Raw genomic sequence first — 12,349 nt, forward strand, 5'->3', positions numbered from 1 at the left:
TACTTCCCTTAGCACTGAGAGGCTCAAATGAGGGAAAGTCTGTCATGTCACACGCAAAAGACTTCTATTTTTATATGGCAACTTATATCGTCAGTTCCTTTCATGCAGTTTGATTATATGAAATAACAACCATCAAATCTTCATTTGCATCTGTTTTGTGTGGAAGCAACTCAGGTCAAAAACAGGTCTGAACTTTATCAACACTCCAAACTCCAAGATGGAACTTATTTAGCTTTAAGCTAGGTTCTCAGAAAAAAAAAAGTTTTCCATGTCTAATGAACAGTTTTGCTGTGGGCTGCTTTTGAGAATAAGAGATTGTCATACAAGTACTTGGCATGGGGCATTGTGTATCACACAGAAATAAAAAGATAGATACTGAGTGAGATGTGGAAGCAAGTCTTCCAGCTGAAACTATCTTGTGGAGAGTAGAAAATGCTGGACGGGAATTCTGGAGAGAGCTGGGAACTGGGCTTCTAGAGTGAGTGTGTATATTGAGAAAGATGGTGTGGAGAGAGAAGAAGAAGAGAATTGAGGACAGAAGAGGGATGTCCACACTCCAAGGAAGTATAGTCAACAGAGGAAACTGCAGGGTGGTCTGAAGGGTGGGAGAGCTCCCATGAAGCCAAAGGGTTTCCGAAGAGCAAGGAGGATGAAGAAGGGAAATAGGCTATGAGATGGGTTCTAGTAATGGGTAGTTTCAAAAGAAATAGCTTCTCAGTTTCCTTGCTGGAAAGTAACCACCACTGGCCCATCTTATATAAATTATGCACTTCCCTCAAGGAGTTACTTTTCCATGAAGTTTTTCTGACTGTTCCATTCTTCATGCATTCCCCCCTCCTGAGAAATCCTGTAGCACTTAGAGACCGCCCGTGCACTCAGCCCTGGTGTACACCACCCCGCATTTCACTGGCGAAGGGGGGTGGAGGGCTCACAAGCCTACCCAGCTGGATGGAAGCAACTTGACAGCTTTGCTTCTCCCTTCAGGGATTACACCAACTGCCTTCTAACGGGAGCTCCTGCACAGCTGTAAGTCCCCAGTGGTACCTTCTCCACAAGGCAGTCAGCGTGATTTTTAAATATAAAGCAGATCACAGGACAACCCTGCTTAAAACCTACAATGGCTTTCCGTCACACTTGGGAAAAACTTAGGCTCTCGGACTCCAGCCTACAGTTATCCCGAAGCCCCACCTCTCAGACTTCCACTCCCCCATCACTCACCCACGCAGCAATGCTGGCTGTTTCTGTCTCAGAGCCTTTACACTTCCCATTCCTTCTGCTTTAAATGTTCTTTCCCCAGAATTTCACATGGCTTCCTCTTCCTCACCATGCGCGGCTCACCCAAAGAGTTTCCCTTTCGCAAGGCCGACCACTCTGATGAACGTGGTAAGCTTTTCACCCCACATCACTCTCTACAGTATTATCACACGGTCTTCGCCATGGTGAGGAACTGACGTGATTTTATTTACTTGTTTGTTGGTGCGGTGGTTGTTTCTCACTCTTCATCTGATGCTTTGTGAGTAGGAGTTCTGTCTCGTTCACAGCTCTGTCTCCAGCACAAGAGGAGCTGCTGACACCTAGTGGGTGCTTCTTCAATAAGTCTGACTCGCCAACCAGCTCAAGGCTTTTGGACAGTCTGCTACCTCTGAGGCCTGGATCTTCCTTCCTCCTTCAGGCCCTTCTGATACCCTGATCTAAATCAGACTCTCTGTTATTCTCTCTTTCATAAAACCCTGTTATTTCCTTCAAAGCCCTTTTCACAGTTTTCAAATTCATACCTATTTATGTGTTTACATTCTGTCTCCCCCAACAGACTGTAAGTTTCAGCAGGGCAAAGACTGTACACCATATATACCTTGAGGGATATATATTATATACATCTTGGCCACGGCACCCTATGCCTGGCACACAGTAGGTGCTCACTTATTCTGTATCGAATGAGTATTAAAATATTCCTCCCAGGTTTAACCATAGAGTAGAATATTAAAAAAAATAGCTGAGGAAGGATTGATACATACTTCTCCTTAGGGAAAATTTAGATATTCTTGCTCTGGCTAGAATGTGCTTTTATATTTTGTAGAAAGGTCAACAAACCTGCCCTGACCTAGAGGAAGACATCTGTATCCTTTTCTCCAATAGGACAATTTGACAGAGAGGCTGGATCTGATTCTGCCCAGGCTGGAGGAGACATCCTGGTGCTACTCCCCAAGGTGGATGGAGGAAAGGCAGCCCCAGGGGCCATGGAGGGGTGGATCTTAGCACATGAAGTCTGGCCATTCTTTTCTTCGGTCCAGTTATACTGATGCAGATTTGTGTAGTGTTCAGGTGGTTCCCCTGTGAGAAGCTCAAGCTGCTAAAAGGAAAACAAGGAAAAAAGTGTGGACAAGTTCCCATATTTACACCAAGCATCTAACTCAGACTTGTGGGAAAGGCACTGATGGGTGTGAGTTCTCTAGACTGGGCTCTGTGCGATGGCAACAGATGCTGGCAGTGACTTAGCCCATATTAGGTCAAAAGCTGTGTTTCTTGTTCTCATTCGGAAAATGGGCTACTAATACTTATCTCTTGTTTACAGGGCAGAGGAAAAGATTGGCATGAGGGTTAGGTGACCCAAGTTCTAGTCCTGAATCACCATCAGCTAGCTGTGCGGCCTTGAGCAAACCAATGTGCTTTTCTGGGCTTCAATTTCTTTATACTTAAAATGAACATGTTGGCACCTAATCTTAGAATCTGGAATGACTGTACAATCAGGTTTCTCACTTAACGCACCCCTGCTACGATGGGCAGGATCTAGTGAAACCCCACACCCCATCGCCAGTACCAATGGCATCCCTTCTCGAATTTGCTGAGCCTGGTCTCCTAGTTGAAACTCTAGCTCCTCCAACTCCTGCTGCAGGGCTTCGCGTAAAGTTTGCAGTTGTTCAGCCTCCTCCCTGCAGGTAAATAATAGAAAACCACCAAATTTCACAAGCACCTCCAGGTGCAATCTTCCATTGTCCCTCTCAAAATGTAGGTCACTCCTTTGACGGGTCTTAAAAGAGAAAGTCACCATCTTTATTTGTGTCAGTTGCAGGCATAGGTTTATTACGAGGGCAGGTTTCCTTTTTTCTTTTTTTTTAAACAACTCTGTTGCAGAATAATTTACATACCATAAAGTTTACCTATTCTAAGAGTACAATTCAATGATTGTTAGTAAATCTGCCAAGTGTGTAACTACCACCGCCATTCAATTTTGGAACACTTCCATCTCACCAGTAAGAAACCCTGTGCTCCTTTATAAATTAATCCCGATTCCTACTCCCAGCCCCAGGCAATGACTAATCCACTTTTGGGACAAATACTTTTAATCTATGTGAAAATAGTGCAGATTTCCAAAACTCTAACAACCCCCAATGTCCGCATTTGCGTGAGCCCCATTCACATTGATTAAAGATATCCTGCTGGCGAGACCCCTCTTCCCAGCAGCTGCCAATTTTCTGACCTCAAATAGCCCTGGCCTTGAAGAATAAGTGTTGCTATCCAGCAAATGGCTCACACAGACTCCCACTGAGAAAGTAAGAATGGGAACAGGAAAGCAAAGGGAAAGTTGGCCAATTTCTCATTAGCCCTGCTCCCTGGTGCTCATCTGTCCTGCCCTGATTACCTTTTCTTGCTCCAGGTGTGTGGGCTGGTACTTGCTTGTATGGCTCCCTTAGATAATTATCTTTTCTCCTCTGACATGTCCCTGGAAAAGGGTACCTGTTGTTCTCTAAGGTGCTGCTCAATTTCTTCTAAATGCTTCCAGAAACTCTGGCATACCGTCTTCATTTTTTCCATCTCATGGACTGTGCACTGAGAACAATTAGAAAGAGCTGAGAAGGAAGGTCTTTCTGAATCACTGCAAGAGTTCACCACAGTGGCACCTGCCTTCCCACCCGGGCTTCCCTGTTCGCAACGCAGCCCTGCAGCTAATGTGTCAGAAAGAGAACAGGGAAAGCCCAGCCTTTGGCTTCGTCAAGCAACTGGAGGCAGTATGTGGCTGGGACAGGAGGACAGCCATTGTTGGATGGCCCTTGGCGACATTATGTCCCAGAGACAAGAAAGGCGCTCTGGAAGACTAGGGGGAGGTAGGGTGCAAGGATGTAGACAGGAGAGGAGGAGGGAAGGGCTAGAATAGTGCGAGCCTGTGCTTAGAATTGTTGAGTTTTGTTTAATCTTGTTTAACTTTGGTGCTGAGTACTGCCTCACTCTGAATCTCAACAACACTGAACACGTTTGTTCGGATGGTATGTGTTTGATTAGAGAAAGGCTGCTTAGAATCATTTTTATTAGTCTTGGCTTTGCTTAACCACAGTCTCTGGTGGTTGAAATCTGTAGGATCAGCCCCACCCAGCGAACAAGCCCATTCAGAGTGAGGTAGGCATAGATTAGGCATCCCATCCTCCACGGACTGGAATCTCAAACTGAACTCTCTGTCCTCCCAATCCTGCTTCCCATTGTTCCTGATGTGAATCATTCTTTAAATCTTACTTTTTCTGTACGACAATGCTGTTGCCTTGGTTTCCTTATTTAAATATCTTCTTGCAGCCACCAAGCCTGGTCTATTTGTCAGGCACTCTGCTGGTTTGCTGAGTTCTTACCAGCTATCCTCTTTGTTTTCTAGCCCTGGTAGGATCATGCTTTGAATAGATCCATGATCCAGAACCCCAGAATCTCTACCCATCTGACTTTGAGTGATATTAATGCTAGCTGGACCCTAATGCTAGATCTACCGGGTCCTCCATTTTAAACCCCTCCCTGATGAGTGTGTAGTGTCTGGTCGTTGCCTACTCACTATCTCTCCCTCCTGTATTCATAATAACAGAATTCTAATATCTTAGGGGCACCGAGCATCTAACTAAAACCCTGCATTTCCCAGTATCCCTTGCAGATAGGATGGCAATGAGATGGAAGTGGAGATGGTGGAGTGGGACTTCTGGGAAATGCTTTAAAGGAAAAATTTCAATGGCAGGCCACTTTTAACCTTTTTTTCTTCTTCCTCATTCAGTGGAGACCAATCTTTCAGCTATGTTAATTCCTCCCACCCCTTTTTCTAGGAAGTCCCAGATTTCTTACCTTTCACCCCCAAACCACATGGCCATGCTCTTAGCAACCAGATGGCTATTTTTACTGGTATTGTCATAATGGAAATACTGTCCTAAGAGTGATATTTTGATATTGAAACGCTCCATCATTTTGCTTTGAGAGTTCGGTTTTGATGCTATCCTCATTTTTATACATGAGCAACATTTTACAGAGCAAAACTCTCCAATTATTGTTGCTTCGGTGTAAGTGCATTTGAACCAGTTAGAGGAGTATTTGAAGGTTATTGATGTCGGCAAGAGTGCTTGAAAGGTCACTACAGTTATGGTTCTTAAAACTAGAAAAGATCATACAGACCACGGAGGACTTCTTTTTATAGATAAGTGTTCTGACACAAATAGTTAACTAACTTGTCGGAGATCAAAATATGGTAGATTTCAAACCCAATTCTCCTGATTCATTTCTTTTCTTCTCAAGATCTAGCTGAGTCACAGCGGGGAATACAGTGTAGCTAGTCATACGGAGAAGTTATTTGTCCCTAAGGAATGAGCCGATTGGTCTTAGTAGATTCTTACAAGGTGACCAAGTTCTAGGGACAGTGAGGGCAGGGCCATGGAAATATGGTGCTCAAGTAGGCTGAACGTTATAAACATTGAATTTTATGCTTCATCTAGATATTTTGGGGTAACCCTTTGTGATTGGAAGGCATGAGGGCTGGGATTTAGGAATAACTGACGGCGTATAGCTCCCTGTGAAGGGAGCGATGTGGAAGATTCTGGTATGCTGCCATCTCCCGGTCATTTGGAAACACTGAAACTATCAATACATTTCTGCTTTAGAACAGATACAGAAGTTTCAGAAAAAAGGAAACCTTAGGCAAGCAAACAAAAAAAGAGACTGTTTTGAACTCTTTTTTTTCCAATATAAGGGCTAGGTTATAAATCAAATACAATGCAAGGTTTACTCTACTGACCCAATCTGGGCCTTAAAACAAACTTTATCTTCAACAGTAAGAGCAACAATATTGACCCTTCACTTTTGAATTGGCTCATATTACTTTTTAAAATCTGTATGATTTTCTTTTTCTTTAAATCTAAATCATAAACATTATAGATGGATCTTCTAATATCCAAAACTCTTATTTCATATACATCTCATTTTCTTTTCTGGAAAGATTTTATTTCGAATTAACAAATTATTGTGAAGAAATCACTTATTTATAAGAAATTAATCATAACAGCAAACCATTATCATAGATAACCCACGAGAGCACACCCTCTCTGTGACTTTCTTCTGAAGTTTTAAACACAGTTTTGGTTTTTTATACTTTATTATTTTAAACAAAATATAAAACCAAATATGGTTTAATTTATATTTCCTTATAAAATTTATCTTAAAAATGTAAATTAGAAAAATAATATTTTTTCAGAATATGTTAGATCAAAAATCTGGTTTTCATCATGGAAACTGGAGTACCTAACTGTAAGATTTAATATTTTTCCCCTTATAGCCTCTTAAAATGTCACCTTCTCCAGCTGTCTTTCATCCCTAACATTTTCCTACATGAACTATATATATGGTCAAGTAAATGTTTATTCCCTTAGAGCTGAGTTTTTCAACTTTGACATTGTTGACATTTTAGGTCAGATAATCCTTTGTTGTGAGGGGATGTCCTATGTATTGCAGGATGTTTAGCACCATCCCTGACCTCCACCCACTAAATGCCAGTAGCACCTACCCCAGTTATGACAACCGAACATGTCTCCATACATTGCCAAATGTCGCCATGGGTGGGGTAAAATTATCCCCAATTGAAAACCACTGCATTTACAATCTCTCAACTAACATCAATGATGATGATGACTCCTACTATTCTCCAGGATTTGAACCCCGGTCTTTTTACTCCAAAGGACCCCAGCTATACATTAGCTTTTGTTCTTTTCTCCCACTGAAACTTAGCAGAATATTATACCTAGAATTGATCTCAACACCTTCTTTTACTAGTTCAACCCTTATTTTATCTTTCGTATAATCGCTTTCTATATTTATATTACATTTATATAGATTTCTATATCTTGAAGGACCATGTAGTAATTTACCTTATCTTTCAAATAATCACTTTCTCATGTTACTATTACACTTAAATAGATTCAGATATTTTAAAGTTGGACACATCTTTGGAGTGGATTGTCCAAGAATTTGGTGTCAGCTAAGTTTGAATGTGACTCTGGACTTAGGAGTTGTGGGAAGTTGGAAAATTAAACTCTCTCAGTTCTTGCTTCCTCGTCTGTAAAAGAGGGAGGACTTGGCACATTTATGGCATGGATGAAAATGGGGGTTATTTGGCACAGCATAAATAAAGTGCTTGGTATAGCACTCAGTAAATATTTGTGGAATTAACAGAATGGGAAGGTAACACAGAAGGCACCAAATAGGCACCCAGGAAATTACAGTTGCCCTTCATTCTCCTTTGAACAGCTATAGTCCTACGTTATATGTGCTACCTTGTTTTCCCACCCTGTCTATACATGTAGTTTCATGTTTGATACTCTTAATTTTTAAATCAATGGCTAGCCTTGACAGCCTAGATTATTTCTGACCTTGAGAATTGCTGAAGAGGGTTCATTGGAAGGACTCACTAAATGCTTGTGTATTTACCAGGAGCTGAACAGGTTGGGGGTCCTTCAGTTCTCAGTAACCTCAATGTTCACTTTTAAACAAGCTTAGCAAAGGAAGACCAAATGTTCCTCTATTTGACATGAGAAGTTCTATATTTAAGACCTGAACAATAATAAAATAGTAACAAAAATCAGTAAACACACAATTAGCATTTTCTAGGGCTTTCTATGTGCCGGGCACTGTGCTGAGTGTCTGAGTGTGCTGAGTGCCTTGCAAGTTTTCTCTCATTTAATCTGAAAACGATGCTGCATCGATGACATGAATAGTCTCCCTATTTTACAAAACAGGAACTAGGCTCAGAGAGATGAAATGGCTTGTGTGAGATTATACAGCTAAGTGAATATCAGACAGAATTTTCAGTTAGACTGAACTGAAGAGGAGGTACAGATGCATTGATGCTTAGAACCTTACATATGAATGTACTGTTCTATACCCCTCTGTAAAATGGGGGTGGATATTAAAATTTGCCTTCCTTCCTTCATAAGGTGATCGGAAGTATCAAATAAGAAGAAATTTGTGAGAATATATTGTAAATAATAAAGCAGTCTACAAATATTAGTCATGATTTGAAATGGAAAGGTATGTCCCAAGAGCTCACATTCGGAAGGGAAGGCTGAACTTTACCCCTGAGGTATTTATTGTTGCTGCCTCTGCTTCCCCATCTTTGCAGAGGTAAATACTGACAGAATACAGCTCCCTCGCTGTGGAGTCCTGAAGGACTTTCAAAGTCTTCAGGAACTGGGCTTCCAGATGGTTATGTGAGCATGAGCAGTGCCTACAGGCTGAAGACACAGAGCTGGGCCTTTGCCTCGCCACGTGATAGGGGAGATGGCGGTGACAGCAGCCACCACGGTGGGCAGGCACAGCTTGGCAGGTGCCCCCTGGGTAGAGACCAGGGAAACATGTGTCTGCAGAGGCAGATATGGTGAGGGGCTGGGCCTTGTTACCTGGAGCTGAACAGCAACGCCAGGGCCTAGGCACACATGTGTTGTTAAGTCTGAACAGAAACATCATTGAACCGTCTTTTTTTTTTTTAATTTTATTTATTTATTTATTTATTTATTTATTTATTTATTTATTTATTTATGGCTGTGTTGGGTCTTCGTTTCTGTGCGAGGACTTTCTCTAGTTGCGGCAAGCGGGGGCCACTCCTCATCACGGTGCGCGGGCCTCTCACTGTCGCGGCCTCTCTTGTTGCGGAGCACAGGCTCCAGACGCGCAGGCTCAGTAGTTGTGGCTCACGGGCCCAGTTGCTCCTCCCAGACCAGGGCTCAAACCCGTGTCCCCTGCATTGGCAGGCAGATTCTCAACCACTGCGCCACCAGGGAAGCCCTCATTGAACTGTCTTGCTTCTGTTCCCAGTCCTGGTTCTGCCGTGGTAACAGGGTCACACGTAGTGCATTCTGAAGTTGCTTCTCTAGAATCCATTCCCAAGACCACAGCACTCTGAGCAGCTGTTGCCAGTTTGGAGAACATCTGGATTGTCACGGACTTGGAGCTAACAGCGTTTACCTTAGCATCTGGAGGAAGGTTTCCCACCTCAGATTCTGCCCTAGGTGGTATTTGACCCAAAGCACTACACCTTGGCCTCACTTGGGGAGTATCGCCAGCCACTTAATCTAGATGGGGAATAGACTTTCCAGATGTTTGGACAAGGTCGCCTGTGTAGGGCATGGCTTCACTGGGCTTGGGGACGTGCTGTGGGACACTTTTTTTGCATCAGTAAGGCGTTGTTAATATCAGGACAGAGTTTACCGCCTTCTGTTCCCTTGGGGCCTCCGAGTCAACATGAAAGGACTTGTCTTGAGCACAATGAATTCCAGGTGACCTCTGAGACTCACAGTGGTGGCTTTGCACATATACTGCCCCAGCTCGCTCAGGCCTCAGGAACCCATCCTTCACTTCTGTGATGTGCATCACCATGAGACCCAGAGGGCAATCATTTGGAGGTAACCGTGCCTACAGTGGCCTCATTTTCAGTCTGGGGCACAGGCGGATGCTGCCACAGATGGCTGTTTTTCCTTGGGGGTTCTCCCCTAGGGGTGGTCTTATCAAGGGCCAGATCTTGGGTCAACAGCTCTGGGGGCCCGTCCATGGCCTCAGACTGAGACTCTTTCTCTACCACAGAGGTTGAGGCTTTTTCTTCTAAGACACTCCAGTCTTGACTTGAAAAAGATGTCCTCACTATGCTCTTGGAATCAGACTCCTGTGACTCTTGCTGACAGTCCTGGGATGACTGTAAGCTGTGGCTCTGATTCCTTGGCTTTCTATATCCATTCTCAGCAGGACTCTGGTAGCTTGACAAGCAGGGTATCTGTGGGAGAAATGGGAATAACGGCAAATGGGTCAGAAAGGTGGGGGAGGTACTAGGTTTAAGAAATGCTGTGTCTTCCTTTTTTTTATCATTATCATTGACTTAGGAATCAGGGGACAAGTGTTACAAACTCAGGTTCGTGTAAGTTTACTCCTTTACCTGGGACCTTCTTTCTACGAGACTCAGTTTCCTTCCTTAGAAAAATCAAAAGAAAATAAAAAGGAAACGAACACTGAGCTTTCTGTACTTGTCCACTGTGACTCCATTGTCCCCCATCTCTTGGGTGCCTATGGCGTGTCTTCTAAGCATTGGTTGCACTTTCCAACTGTGGTGACGCACTTTCATCTTATCTTTCCTTCTGTTCCTATTCCGATCCTCAAGGGGCCCTCTACCTGCAGGGGTGGTGGTTCCTCCAGGAACCCGCTGCTGTCAGCCTGGCAGCTGTTTGCTCTGTCGCCATGGCACCTGCAGAAAGATAAAGAGGCCTGGGGTCAGTAAAGTGAAAACAGACCGCCAGCAGGACTGGGGTCAAACACTCTCTGTGTCTGACACACTACAGATCCTCAGTAGATGTCCACTGTGTGGAAGTATAAGTGAATAAGGGAATTTCAAGGATTTTTTTCTCAGTTATCAGAGGGTCCATGTAAAATTGAGTCACTGGTTTCCTGTTACAAGGAGTAAAACATGAAACAAAGGAAGAGGAATTAACATCTCTTAAAACTAAATAACAATCTGATTGTGAGATGCATCCTCACTAAGGGGAAGAAAATCCAGAAGGAAATGCATATGCCTTAAATGCCACACTGAAAAAACAATAAACACCACAATTTATATATCTGTGTATATGTATTGCAATGGACAGAATGTTATATTCCCCTTCCACCATGCTATGTAAACATTAGGAGACCCAAAGATTCAACAGAAGGGTTGAAACTAGCTGAAGATGGACGAAACAGACTTTGCAACCTCTCACTTTTTCTATATTTGTTTTGGTGCAAGATTTGTGCCACAAGCTGTGAAGGACTCCCAGTACATCATTATTCTTTAAAATTTCCAGATAATGTCTAAGCAATTACTATTCTGGAATATAAGCTTCATATAAAACGATTGCTCTTCCCTTTCTTATAACTCTGGAATGAAATTATACATTAGAGCACTAGAACAAAATTATAGGTTAAAGCCCATTCATTCGTATGCTGGTAGGTTCAAGTCAATCTGGTCCAAATGAAAATAAACAACCACAAACATAAAGGGTCCCTAAAAAGTAGAGAGAGTGATTTCCTCTAAAAGGGATATAGTTATTATAACTGTTACCTTTAGTTAACTGTACTTTGTAAAGCACAAAAAACCAAAAACAAACAAAAATAACCTCTGAAACTCATTTAAGTGAATTTGTGAAGAAACCAGATTGTGAAAACTTCTCTTTGATGGTGAGATCAAATGGTGGAATTGGGCATATTTCTCTCAGGAGTAGAGCCTTATTTATCTTGTGTTTTAGAAGCCAAATACATGTATCTGAATCATTTTGAGCAAGTCACCAAGAAAATGTAGTCCAATTTACAGATGGTTTCGTTTCTTCTGGAGGCTAAAAATCTTTCCTGCCTATAAACCACCTTTTTGACAACTCGATAATAAACTCTCAAAATTGGGTTTGCAAATTCTTTTTTTAAAAAAATTAATTAATTAATTAATTTTGGGCTGCGTTGGGTCTTCGCTGCTGTGCGCAGGTTTTCTCTAGTTGCGGTGAGCAAGGGCTACTTTTCTTTGCAGTGCGCAGACTTATTGTGGTGGCTTCTCTTGTTTCGGAGCACGGGCTCTAGAGCGCAGGCTCAGTAGTTGTGGCACATGGGCTTAGTTGCTCTGTGGTATGTGGGATCTTCCCAGACCAGGGCTCGAATCCGTGTCCCCTGCATTGGCAGGCGAATTCTTAATCACTGCGCCACCAGGGAAGTCCCGGGTTTGCAAATTCTAACCATTGTCTTAGGGTTGTAGGAATTACATGATACAAAGGATGAGAAATCGCCTAATCCAGGATGGCTATGATAGATGATTAAGCAAATAGACAAATACAAATGTGCATTGTTTAGCACTCCCACACCCTCACACCTAATATGTAATATGAAGGTTGGCATGACTTAGGGGAAGATGATATGGCCTCTGGCAAGAGTAATGGACTTAGTACCTGCACCCCCAGGCCAACCCACCCCAGTTCCTGAAACTATCAAGGCCAAGACAGGTAGAACTTCAGAAGCCTCATCACCTCCAATAGGATTTTGTCTCTGCACTTAATATGCACAA

At 42.8% G+C, this 12,349-nt stretch overlaps 1 protein-coding gene across 1 annotated transcript in view; it reads right to left on the minus strand.

Annotated features, from left to right (window-relative positions):
* Positions 1 to 2,101: 2,101 nt before the first annotated feature.
* Positions 2,102 to 12,349, minus strand: part of ITPRID1 (ITPR interacting domain containing 1) — a 120,934-nt gene continuing 110,686 nt past the window's right edge. The window contains 7 exon segments of the mRNA XM_036862938.1: positions 2,102 to 2,350; positions 2,819 to 2,932; positions 3,703 to 3,828; positions 9,088 to 9,249; positions 9,493 to 9,679; positions 9,681 to 10,051; positions 10,444 to 10,501. Of these exon segments, the coding sequence (XP_036718833.1) occupies positions 2,102 to 2,350; positions 2,819 to 2,932; positions 3,703 to 3,828; positions 9,088 to 9,249; positions 9,493 to 9,679; positions 9,681 to 10,051; positions 10,444 to 10,501 (1,267 nt within the window).

This window comes from Balaenoptera musculus, chromosome 9 (assembly GCF_009873245.2).
Source record: "Balaenoptera musculus isolate JJ_BM4_2016_0621 chromosome 9, mBalMus1.pri.v3, whole genome shotgun sequence".
Taxonomy (NCBI): domain Eukaryota; kingdom Metazoa; phylum Chordata; class Mammalia; order Artiodactyla; family Balaenopteridae; genus Balaenoptera; species Balaenoptera musculus.